This window comes from Macrobrachium rosenbergii, chromosome 11, assembly GCF_040412425.1.
Source record: "Macrobrachium rosenbergii isolate ZJJX-2024 chromosome 11, ASM4041242v1, whole genome shotgun sequence".
Taxonomy (NCBI): domain Eukaryota; kingdom Metazoa; phylum Arthropoda; class Malacostraca; order Decapoda; family Palaemonidae; genus Macrobrachium; species Macrobrachium rosenbergii.
Window position 1 is genome coordinate 34,477,278 of NC_089751.1, and position 12,500 is coordinate 34,489,777.

Here is a 12,500-nt window from a genome sequence, read left to right on the forward strand (position 1 = left end):
GATAAGTATGTAATTGTAATAACCACAATGCCCCTTAATCTATTGTTTCCTCATACTTCTTAGATATGCTTGTCATTAATAAGCATAAGATCAAAATGAAGAACCGCAGCATGGTCGGGTAGATAACGTTACCTCATTCTGATACTCCGGATGCGGTTTCGAATCCTGCTACGAACGTCAGCATTTTTTCATTTGGTTCTTCGTATCTAAGGCCTTTTAGTGACAAGCGTATCGAAAAAGGGGGAGGAAATCAAGAAGTTAAAAGAAGAATGTGACTATTACAAATAAATACTGTGTATATATATATGTATATATATATATATATACATACATACATACATACATACATACATACATACATATATATATATATATATATATATATATATTTATATATATATATATATATATATATATATATATATATATATATATATATATATATATATATATATATGTATATATATATATATGGCACAAATTATATTGCTTTAGTTGGAAAGTCCTAAAACCAACTCAGAACCACAGGGAAATAGCGTCCACGAATTTAGTACCTCGGGTGCAGCTTGATTTACATTTTGAATAATGGAAAATCTTAGGCAAACATAAAATCTGATTTTCCCAAGAGAAATAACGGACAAAAGCAGCAGGATCATATTAAAAAAATGTATCAAAATGAAAGTAAGAAAACCGAGTCGAAATTCACTAATAGGTAATGTATTATCTTTCTTTCCTCTCTCGGAAATTATTTAATTAAAGGCAAGAAATCGAAAGTCATGAGTTATTAAGAGTAAAATATTAAAAAAAGTAAAAAAAACTGAATTGAAAACAACTGCTGACCAGCTTACATTACCTAAGAACACTGCAGGGAATAGAACAAAAGGTCACGAACATTGAAAAGGGAGAGCATCAGGCACAGCAGCCTTTGAGTGCTTCCTTTCATGGTATTTTTTTTATTTTACAATTGTTTTACTTGTTTTCATTACTGAGAATAAATCTGCTCGGTCAACTTGGCCGGGGGGGGGGAGACGAACACAGCTACGATTTATTGGAGGGAGACGAGCAGACACACTGATAGACAAACAAATGACAGCAGCCCGATAGCCTTTACACAATTCGGCATTATTCACAAAACTCAAATAACTTTAACACACTCACCTAAATTCAAGTATACAGTCACATTCACAAAGACAGGCTTTTTAGGATGTTTTCCTTTTCTACCAGGCCACCGCCCCAGCACTCCTGGGATCCGTAGAGACACTCGATAGCCATACTGGAGCATGTAACGCAAGGCTACAAGAAGAGAGACTTTGCAGAGGAATTGTATTTTTCCTGAAACCTACACTGACAATTATATGTGTACCTCACTCTTCATTATTGTCCTATTTGAAAATGTTTCTGTACACAAACTCCACGTAGCAATGGCTTGCCCGATATGGTAGTTTTGCTTTTCCGACATACATAATTTCTTCAGATTATTTAAAAAATAAAGGGGTAACTTGCATAACTTCCAAACTCCTAGCTCATGCGTCGGGACTCTGATGGCTTGTGGATTTAGTACCTTTAAGCTCATATAACAGACGAGTGCAATAAAATCCTCTCATACTCAGATATTTCTTTTTTTTTATTTTTTTCTTTATTTAATACGAACACGGACTGGTTGTTTAGTCACCCCCTTAAGTGACATTCGGTGAAACGTCTTTGCGTTTTGGAACACTGTTCTGGTAGTTCTGAACTGCTCAGAAACGTGGCCTGTGCTATGGATTTAGAAGCAACTGTATGGAGAAGTACCTAAAGACATATCGAAATGGTACAGAACTATTTTGTTGTTTCTTCATCAAACCTTAAGATCTTTCTTTTTCTTTTTCAATTCAAAATGAAGGCCTCACGCTTTAAACAGTGTGCTATATTATGGTTTTAGCCAGATAACTTAAGCATGGATGGAGAGAGGATATTTCTATGTATCACTAAACATGTTCCACAAACTGAATAAAAGGGAGAGGTAGGGAGTCTTCCAAAAGGTCATAAAAAGGGAGGGGCCCAAGCGGCGTCATAAACTTCCGTTCTGGGTCATAAAGCCTATCTATCGTGATCAGTGTTTTACTACTGTTATTGCTGCTGATGTCGGTGGTTGTGATGGTGGCACCCTAGGATAGGAAGACATAAACGAGGAGTCCTTCTACAGAGGAAATGGAGGAAGACTGTTATCAGTATCCCCTTGATAAACTTCGTTCAGCTAGTGACAGATAACCAGAAGAAAATACGTGAAAGTCATTATCTTTTTTAAACTAGCTTCTGCGGTTTATAAAAGTAATAACTCATGCTTTATACCCGAATTGCATAGTAAGGTGAACACCCTAACTAGTTCATACCCGACAATAAAAAGTAAGAAATTAATTATCGATAGATTATCCACGTAGATTTCCCAGCTTTGCTTATCAGTCTATTCCCTGATAAATACCCTGACCTATTTGTTAGGCAACTCATTTAGTATCGACAAACGTATAAAAAATAATGCTTATGGAGATTAATTAAAAGACGGTTTAGTAGGTGATTGTCCATTTTATAATAATGATATCTTTGCTAGCTACAAATCTAAACATTATTTTGCCCTTTGTTTAAACTGGTACTAGATTCAAAAATGATAATCATTTCGATTCCAACCAGTTTACATGCTGGGAAATTATTCTTATTGAAACTAAACGAAAACCTACAATAATATTTTCATCAACTTTCACGGAGTTTTAAGACCATATGTCCATATATTTGAAAATAATTATTTCCATTAAACCATAACTCTACTGTAGATTCTAAACAGTACATACTAAAAGAAGAAAGCAAATTCTAAGAAAGTTAAAGAGAAATTCATCGAAAAATCAAGTACAGTATATATATCTAAAAGCTTTGTGGGCAAAAGGCACTTGTCGAATATTTCTGTGTACTATGAATTATGGAAAGCTGCATCTGTAGGAGAAATGCGTATTCAGAAATATTTTCTACAAAGCTCAGTCACGACCATATATCCGAAAATAATGTCTGGTTAGTTTGATAATGTTCTCCAAGCTCAAATTAAAACAAAATTTTCTTATGTTTTTACTTACACTCATTCTCTCAAAACCAATGTTTATATTTCCTGTGGCTTGGTTGCACGCTGAAAAGTAGTTTTTACGTGAAAAGTGGCTTCTACATTACTACAAGTCCATGGACACGTTCATAGTTCCCCGAAAATTAAAAAAAAAAAAAAAAAATCATCAAGTAACTCAATATTAAATGGCATTTACGTTTCCTCTCAGAACTGACACCAGTTCAAACGGAGCCTATAAAGTTCTTGCATACGAAATAAACATGATTGCATGAAAAAAAACTCCATCATTTTAATCGAAACGAGACCATTACTCATGTTTCTCAAAATGGAAGGTCAGATACATTAATACTCTGCCAAGCCATTGTTAAATCGTTATATCACTACGAAACCAGATTAATAAGACTACTAAATGAAGAGATTACAACTAAACACCCTAAGAATTTCAGCTAAGTTGTTCCGTTAAACAACGATATACTGACAATTTAATCTTAATATGGACAGGAAAAATAACCTGGAATAGGATTCGACGAAAGGAGCCTAAACAAAACGTTATCAACTTTTGATGAAACTATCCCATCACGTGTTAACTCCGAAAGGCCTCTCCGCTAACCAATCGTATCACAAGATCAAAAAGAAATTTTCTCCAGGGACGAAAAAGTTTTTTTTTTGCGTCCCGAACAATTTCTATTTTGTGACACGTAGCTGTGACAGTTTCCAGTTAAGAAACTTTTTCTTTGACAGGAATCACCTATTCCTGTATCGCAAACTTGTGCCGCTTCTTGCTTTATTTTTTTACACATTTGTCTAAGTTTATGTAGGACTTTCCTTACACAGCTAATCAGATGACTGAATGGATAAATGCTAATAATCAAGAAAGTACCAAAACACTATTACTACTAAATCACATACAAAGGTTACTGATAATTACTAAATGGATTGAGCTGATAACTATTAATCATTAAGAAAGTACCAGAACACTATTACTACTAAATCACATACAAAGGTTACTGATCATTTAGGAAGTACCAAAACACTATTACTAAATCACATACAAAGTTACTGATAATTACTAAATGGATTGAATGGATAAATGATCATTTAGGAAGTACCAAAACACTATTACTTCTAAAAATACAAAGGTTACTGATAATTATAAATGGATTGAATGGATAAATGTTGATCATTTAGGAAGTACCAAAACACTATTACTTCTAAATCACATACAAAGGTTACTGATAATTACTAAATGGATTGAATGGATAAATGTTGATCATTTAGGAAGTACCAAAACACTATTACTTCTAAATCACATACAAAGGTTACTGATAATTACTAAATGGATTGAATGGATAAATGTTAATAATTTAGAAAGTACCAGAACACTAGTACTACTAAATCACATACAAAGGTTACTGATAATTATAAATGATTTTCTGTTTCAGAACACTAGATAAATCACATACAAAGGTTATTACTTATAATGATTTTCTGTTCCAACAGATGACGCAAGACGACATGAACCCCTTCGACCAAACTCTCCTGGTGTGAAAAAGTGCCTGCTCGGTTTCTCGACAGAGGGAATCTCAGTTGCAGATGATCATTAGCAGGAGTGACACCGGAAGTAGCAGCTTCGTCGGCGACATGAAGAAGAACAGGAAGAGAATCGGCAACTACAACAACAACAGGAGGGTCACCTGGCCTGGCGTGCGAGTCGTCCTTGTCTCCAAACGACTCCCAATAAGGAGGAATTATGAGCTCTAGTACTCGATGGGGGAGGGGTCTGGGTTTCTAAAGGACTGGGGAGAAGAAAGACAATAAGGAATGAGAGAAAGATAAGGATAACAAAAGAGAGCGAACTATGAAAGGAGAGAGTTTCTTGGAATTCTTTTTCTAGTGAGCAAAAATATGTGACCAGGTACGGTTAGTTTTCGGAGAAAATTTCCGAAAACTTTAAGGAAAGCGCCGTAGTTAATTTCCTTGGAAATGTGGAAATGAAGTTGCAAAAAAAAAAAAAAATAATAATAAATAAATAGTGTAGTGAAAAGGTCTAATGCTCATAAAACCATAAGTGAGTTCGTTTGAAATAAAAAGCAATTTCAGAGAAAATTATGTATCAGTAGATAAAATAAACTCACCTTTTCTGCAGGTCCAATGTTTTCATATTATATTAATTAGTATTCGGAATGAGGTAATAAATTCATTAAAAGTTAAGTGACCTGAATGGAAATGTAGAAAGTATATACTAATGAAGGAAACAGATGTTAAATTTTAATGTTTAGAAAATGACCGTTATGAACCCAGTTTAATGTAAATACTTTAAAGGAGTGTTGCTTTAACTTAGCTGGGACACAGAACAAAAGTAGGAATTCTGAACGTGAAGATGATGATTTGTGTGTTCACAGTAGAACTTTTAGTGCTGAATGGCTCCCGACTCGTCACAAATAGCATGTAAGTATAAAGAAGCTCAGGTGGAGTAACTGAGACGTGAATCATTCTGGAATCAGTGGCAATACTCAGTTACTGATAAAATACTAAGTGAACCACAAAACCTCGTCTCACTGATAAATGCTAATGACGATGGAAAAAAAATGAACGAGTGAAAGTTGAATTCGTGATGGATTTATGTCCAAGAACTACATTGGAGAAGAAGGTTGAGAAATCAGTTTATTGTGAATCTACATCTTCAACTGAAATTCATAGCTTTAACTTTGGATCGCTGCAAACGTCCCTCATAACAACATGTGTGCCATCCTTACAATGTGGGTCATTTACACAGGGCTGTGCATCGAGGCACCTTCGTTCTAAAGCAATGAAATCTTTGCCAAAGTCTAGTGATGGAAAAGAAATTGTAGTGAATATTATTCATTCCCCCTCAGAGCACACCAAAAGAGATATTCAAGAATTAAACTTTGAAGAGCCTAGCAAGCCAAATGAAGCATTCAAAAATGAGGCAAAAAGATTCTCGAGTATTCCTTCAAGCATGGCAAACAAGCAATCTGATGACAGACTTGTAGTTATTGAACAACCAACAATTTTCTCACAGAAAAAAGACCAGGAATCCAGTGAATCATACAAAAGTAATACTAGCTCAAATGAGCCCATGGATGAAAACGCAGACTCACTGGAAAACAGCCACGATATTAACGGTAGAGTCTTTTCCACATCACAAATCAATAATTCTGTCATAACTACTGAAAATAATTCAAATCAGTGTAACTTATTCAGTTTCAGTAATAACTCAGATTCAAACTCTCATCCTAAGAAAATATTTACTGTTGATATCCAAGAGTGTAAATCCGCTGATAACACCTTAACATCAAAGGAAAATTCTCAGGGCCAATCTTTACCAATTATCGACGGTAATTTGAGAAAAGAAGAGTCTGCCTCTAATACGATTGAGACCCAAAAACTATTTACCCCTGAGGATCTCTTCAACGAGGACATGCAGCCAAATCCATATAAAACAAAGTCTGAGATTTATCAGAACCTTAATGCTAGGGAAGCTGGGTTTGTACTTCAGCGTCCAAATAGGAAACCGAGGGAGGACCCTTTGCCACCCATCTCCACAGGAACTGATACAAAACTGTCAGATTCATCTAAAAGTGATGGAGGGCTTATAGAACCTTTAGCAACTGAAGATGAAAAGGCCTTACAAGAAGGAGGCAAAGAATTTATGGAAAATGGTCTACCTGAAAGTGTTGTAGCTAGTCCTAAGATGTCTCCTGAGTTCAGGCCTTATGAAGCTGTTAACTTTGCTTTAGAGCAAAAAATTGATAATTTTGACCGAGATGAATATGTCAGGTTCAGGCAAGATTCTAACCTAGAGCTAGAAATTCCTAATGCCTCAGAAACATGGCTACTTCAGTTACTTTTAACAAGACCAAAAAGCAAGAAGGCAGCAAAGAAAGGTGAGAAAGGACAAGACTGCAGTAGCTCATATACTCGAAGAGGATACCGTAGTATTCCAGATACCTTTTATTACAACCCCAAATCAGTGCCTAAAAGTTTTTCTGAAACTCGTTATGCTGTAAAATATAGAAATAGAACAACCTTTTCACGTAAGTATGGTGCATTGTGCCGAGGTACTCAGGGCTCACTGAATGCGCAACTGGAGAGGTCTGGTGGGTGTGGCAAGACAGAACCAGCAGAGAGTAACTCTGTGAACAATACAAGCATCCCCACGACAGTGATGAGTGGCAGCCAGGCAAGAACAAAACCTCTCGTTGCCAGTGCATCATTTGAAAGTGCCTCTACAACAAATATTTTTGACTTAACAAAGTCTCGTTATAGTAAAGATGTCTTTTCACCATTTTATAGGAGTTTTGATGAAAGTTTTATATCTTACGGAGAAACAGAGTCATTATCAAGAAATGAGAACTCAGAACCTCATAAAGTCAAATCAGATGTTAAGCCCAAATCTGGTGAAAAGCACAGACATAAAAGAAGCACAAAATCTGCCAAAAACGTCAAATATCACAAGATGGCCAACCCTGATGAAACGTCATCAAGCACTAGTGGCAACGTTAAAGAGAGCTTCAACAGCACTATCGTAGCCCCTAAAAGTCTTCGGTTTGTCAAAAGATCAAGTTTTAATGCCTTAGGTGCTTCATGTACTAAAGAGCAGGATCCATTGGCAACATATGGCGAAAAACTAACACCAAAAACCACGATGGAAATTTTGGAAGAGGTTCAATCTAATCTCAGGGCCCGGCTTGCGTCATTAGAAGAAGTGAATGCTCTTGGTGACAACACAGAAGACAATGCTGGGGATGCAAAAGACGGGAGATCTTTGTTCTCTTACAAACTCCTTGATCACGATTCTTCGGCTTCCGTCAAGGCCAATTCTTTCACGCCTCCATCATCGTCATCTCCGTCGCTGAAAGATGATTCGTCGCGCACAGGTGCTACTAGGTAAGATTTGGGGAAAATCCCATTAGAACTTGCATTGTTTGTGGTGTATTTCTTAAATAAAATCTGGGGACATAAATGTATTAAAAAAAAGAGAGATGATCCTTACTGGCACTGGCATATATAGGATCTAACTTTACTATGCTTTTGACACTTAAGAGCAGATCTTTAAAACAGATCCGTCTTGAAAATACCATATCGATTACAAGTTTCCTTAAGTGAAAAACTCAGTGACCTCCAGGGAAGAATATAAGTTAAAGAACATGGACTTAAAATTTTTTAAATATAAAATCGTAGACAGGACACGATTATGTACTCTACATACCTTCTCAGTAGATTTTAGAAATCTTACTATTTTATTTTATAATTTTTTTAAAAAGTAATGTACATGAATTAGAAAAAACTAGACAGATATCGTAAGAAGACGTGGAAATTCACAAACTGTACAAAGGTTAATAATTCTATGAAGGAAAAGAATCCTTTGGACTTTATAGAAAAAGGTTCTATCTTTTTCTGTTCTTTTGTTATTCGTCATGTTAATACTGATAATGAAAGGTAGCAATATTATTGTGAAGCGCAAATATAAAAATATAACTGAGAGGTGTATAGTAAAAAGCTTTCATGCATTAATTAGAGCCATCGGGCATTTAAGAGGTAGATTTCTGCCCCATTTACCAGAATCCGACTTACATCGTTCCCAGGGCAATACAAAAACAATGGTCAGAAAATAGAATCACTATCCACAGAGGAAAAGTTGGAGGTGAAGGCGAATGTACCTGAAGTTACTGGAGACAAAGAAGACAAATTTTTCTCATACAGACAGTAGATCTCACAGAGACCGAAGTGTAGTAATAGTTCTATAAAAGTTTAGGTTTGAAACACAGTACATTTCAGTTCTGAAATGCAAAATCTAAAGGAAAAAAAACCTGAAGGGCAACAGTAGATGTCAGAGGTACAGAAATATCTGGCTGTCTTTAACACTGCGCGCTATGTATACACTTAAGAAACGGGAATTAGCATAAGACTCTGGTGAACAATCAGTGACTGTGTGAAATGGTAGAAGGATTTAGATATTACGTTACAAATGACCTACTAATGACTTACAATGCTGGAATAACTACCCGTAACATTTTAAAAAGAAATTTGTACTAGTGACAGTAATACTAAAGGTATTGTATTTACCATCAAACTGTAAGACACCAAATGCTAAAAAAACTATTCCAGTCGAATTTCCTGACAGATATGATACGCGAAAATATTAAAAAGTTCCACAAAGAAATTAAATGTGTAAATGCCACTGGTATCTGGAGGATGGTTTACTATCTATGGTGCACTGCAGACCCCCTTTCATTTACAGTTTTCCAGTTGAGTGGGATGACAGGGTTCAGCAGAAAGCTTCCCTTTTCAGAGGCCTAACTTCCTCGCCCTCACGATTTCGTCAAAAATAAAAATAATTTTCTCTCACCATTTCACGATATACAGAAAAACACGAGAATGAACAAAACATAATATATATATATATATATATATATATATATATATATATATATATATATATATATATTGTGTGAGTGTATTATACACACATATATATGCATATATATAATATATATACACTAGATTAATGAAGTAAATTAAGGAAAGGAGAAATAGAGCACAAAACCCTGGGATAAGAAAAATAGTTATAAATGGAGAGTGAGGTAGCTGGTAACTGATGGTAATACACTTAACTGTGATAGTGAAAAGAAGCTGAAGGAACGGCGAAAGGGTTGGAAAGCGTCTGTAAGAGATGAAAGATTTAAGTGCGTTTTGCCAAGTATATAAACGTCAGGGAGATGAAGAAATCAATGTCAGTACGTATATTGGAAGAATGAAAATTGCTTATTTATGTAGGGCACTAGGACTGAGCCAAGCAAGGAAAATAGCAGGGCCTTTGTAAAATTTCGGAGTGTCCAAGGGAGCCAAGTTATTGAGGTATAAAGGGATGGCTGAGTTGCTTGTACTTTATGGAAGTGGCGTTTAGATGTCGAATGTCAAAGAAAAGAAACATATATGCTATTCAGATAAAACTGTTTGTGTGGCATATCTGGAGCAAGAATGGCTGAATTATGAGATATGACGAGGTACAAAAGAGGATACAGTAAGGTTAACCTGAGTGGAAGGATGGGCCATTGTTTGAAGGTGGGTTGCTTATGTGGAGAGAATGGACTTCGATAAATTGGAGAGAGCATGTATAATTCGAAGGCTTAAGGGGAAAGATGAAAGGTGCACCGAAAAGTATGGACTGAATAAGGGGAAGAGGCGTGAATGAATAGGCAAATGCATTATGGGAAGTCTGAGCGCATGCAATACAGAGTAGAACAAAATGTTTAGCAAAATATGATGCTCCGCTGATAATCATCCAGTTGTAGACTACTTACTATAAGAAGTGGTCTACAAGGTTCCTCCACAAATGGTCCATTTATGATTAAACACGCACACACACACGTACTCGTATATATATGTGTATACATGTATGATTAAAAATCACAAATATGCACGTCATTTAATTGTTAGCTGAAGCCACCCCGATTTTATGTCAAATAATACACGAAAGTGCTTGGCACTTTGTCGCCTTCTTTTCAACAATAAACAAATCCTATGGCTTCAGCATATAATACGCACACACACATACATACATATATACATATATATATATATATATATATATATATATATATATATATATATACATACATACATACACATATATATATGTATAAAATATATATATACATATATATATGTATAAATATATATACACATATATATATATATATATATATATATATATATATATATATATATATATATATATATATATATATATATATATATATGTATTGAGCTTAGAATCGACACTATTCCTCAGAGGCTAACACTACTTTTTCTCCTTCTTGTAGAAAGAAGAAAGCCAAAAAGAAGATGAAGAAGAAGAAGAAACTCAGCCGAACCGGCAAGAAATCAGGGAAGCGAAGAGACCGTGAAGACGACGACTCCGAAAACGAAGCCCTCTACAGGACCCCTTCTTCGTCGCCTTCGTCGCTGTCCGGAGACTCGCGGCTATCCTCCTTCCCTTCGCCGGGATCGTCACCGAGGAGTTCCTCTTCGTCGTCGTCGTCGTCCTCCTCCTCCTCCTCTTCCTCCTCCTGCTCCTCCTCATCATCATCCTCCTCTTCAGAATCGGCAAGCTCTTCCTCCAAAGATTCGTCTGATGCCGAGGATTCACTCATATAGGGGCATTATCTAAGGGTTTCTTGTTACTCTGGATCTATATTAATCTTATAAATTCTATACTTACTACAATTGTTAGTGATATAAACACAAATATATATACAAATATATATATATATATATATATATATATATATATATATATATATATGAATGTATATATACTGTATATATATATATATATATATATATATATGAGAGAGAGAGAGAGAGAGAGAGAGAGAGAGAGAGAGAGAGAGAGAGAGAGAGAGAGAGTTTGGTGCTATTACCGAGAAAACAATGAAATTATTCATTATGCCTTAAATCGGTCTACAACTACTGTTGTATCTCGAAAGTGATGCACTACTTAATGAATGACTGAATAATGAATAAATGAACGAAATGCATATATCTTGGCAGACATCGACAGGAGATATTAAAAGTTAATAATATCACGTACAAATGAATCATGATGAATGAAAATGACTGTCTCGCAAAGTGTACCTTCACGAATAATGTTTGTCAGAAAGCTATTCTCCCATGAGACTGTCACTGGGTTTATCACCTTTATGGAAAATTATTTGAATCCTAAGAAATAATCTTTCTGACATTATTATAACTATAATGTTTATATCTGAAGGAACTGACCTTCTATGTATCTACATACACAAGCAGCATTTACGCCATTATCAGCTTGATAACACAAGATACCAAAGGCTTTCAATAAGTGGGGAAACGCGAGTCTTAGCAAAGAAATGAAGCTAAGCGGAAAGAGAGAGAGAGAGAAAAAAAAATCAAACACTATCAAACACGACAAAGTTCGGGACAAAACATCAAAGAGCAGTTTTTGGACGAGGGGAGTGACACTGCTTAACAGATGGGGCCGAGAGGCAGAGAAGAGCTCTCCAAAGAACGCAAGTTGTCTCGTCTTGAGCTCAGTTGGTAAGTGTCTGCCTTAACAGGATTTCTTGCTGCAAGTAGACTCAAACTTCGAATACTTGTCTCATGAGAGTCGCACGAAGTTCTTGAGAGAGAGAGAGAGAGAGAGAGAGAGAGAGAGAGAGAGATTACACCTTTCCTATTGTTGAATATTATAGGATCTTGGCCAAGATTTTCTGAAGATTTCTCATTATAATGATTCTTCGTAGTTATAGCACTCACACTTCGTTTTCCATTCTAATAAAATATTACAACACTACCAACTTGTTTTCTTTCACATAAATATCTCACACTGTAAAAGACAATTTAAAAAGAT

General features: G+C 35.5%; 2 protein-coding genes across 5 annotated transcripts in view; one reads left to right on the top strand and one right to left on the bottom strand.

The window, feature by feature from the left end:
* Window positions 1-12,500, bottom strand: part of LOC136843316 (peroxisomal trans-2-enoyl-CoA reductase-like) — a 352,117-nt gene that overhangs the window by 84,381 nt on the left and 255,236 nt on the right. The gene's annotated exons all lie outside the window — the stretch shown is intronic.
* Window positions 5,555-11,352, top strand: LOC136843314 (serine-rich adhesin for platelets-like). Its single transcript, XM_067111572.1, has 2 exons — window positions 5,555-7,996; window positions 10,936-11,352. Exons 1-2 carry the CDS (start codon window positions 5,700-5,702, stop codon window positions 11,267-11,269), a joined length of 2,631 nt encoding a protein of 876 aa, XP_066967673.1. The 5' UTR covers window positions 5,555-5,699; the 3' UTR covers window positions 11,270-11,352.

What these genes read in the sequence shown, in the direction of transcription:
- LOC136843314 (XM_067111572.1), top strand. Translation starts at nt 5,700, where the DNA reads ATGGATTTATGTCCAAGAACTACATTGGAGAAGAAGGTTGAGAAATCA. An exon ending in TCGCGCACAGGTGCTACTAG is followed by an intron (nt 7,997 to 10,935) that starts GTAAGATTTGGG and finishes TCCTTCTTGTAG; the next exon opens with AAAGAAGAAAGCCAAAAAGA.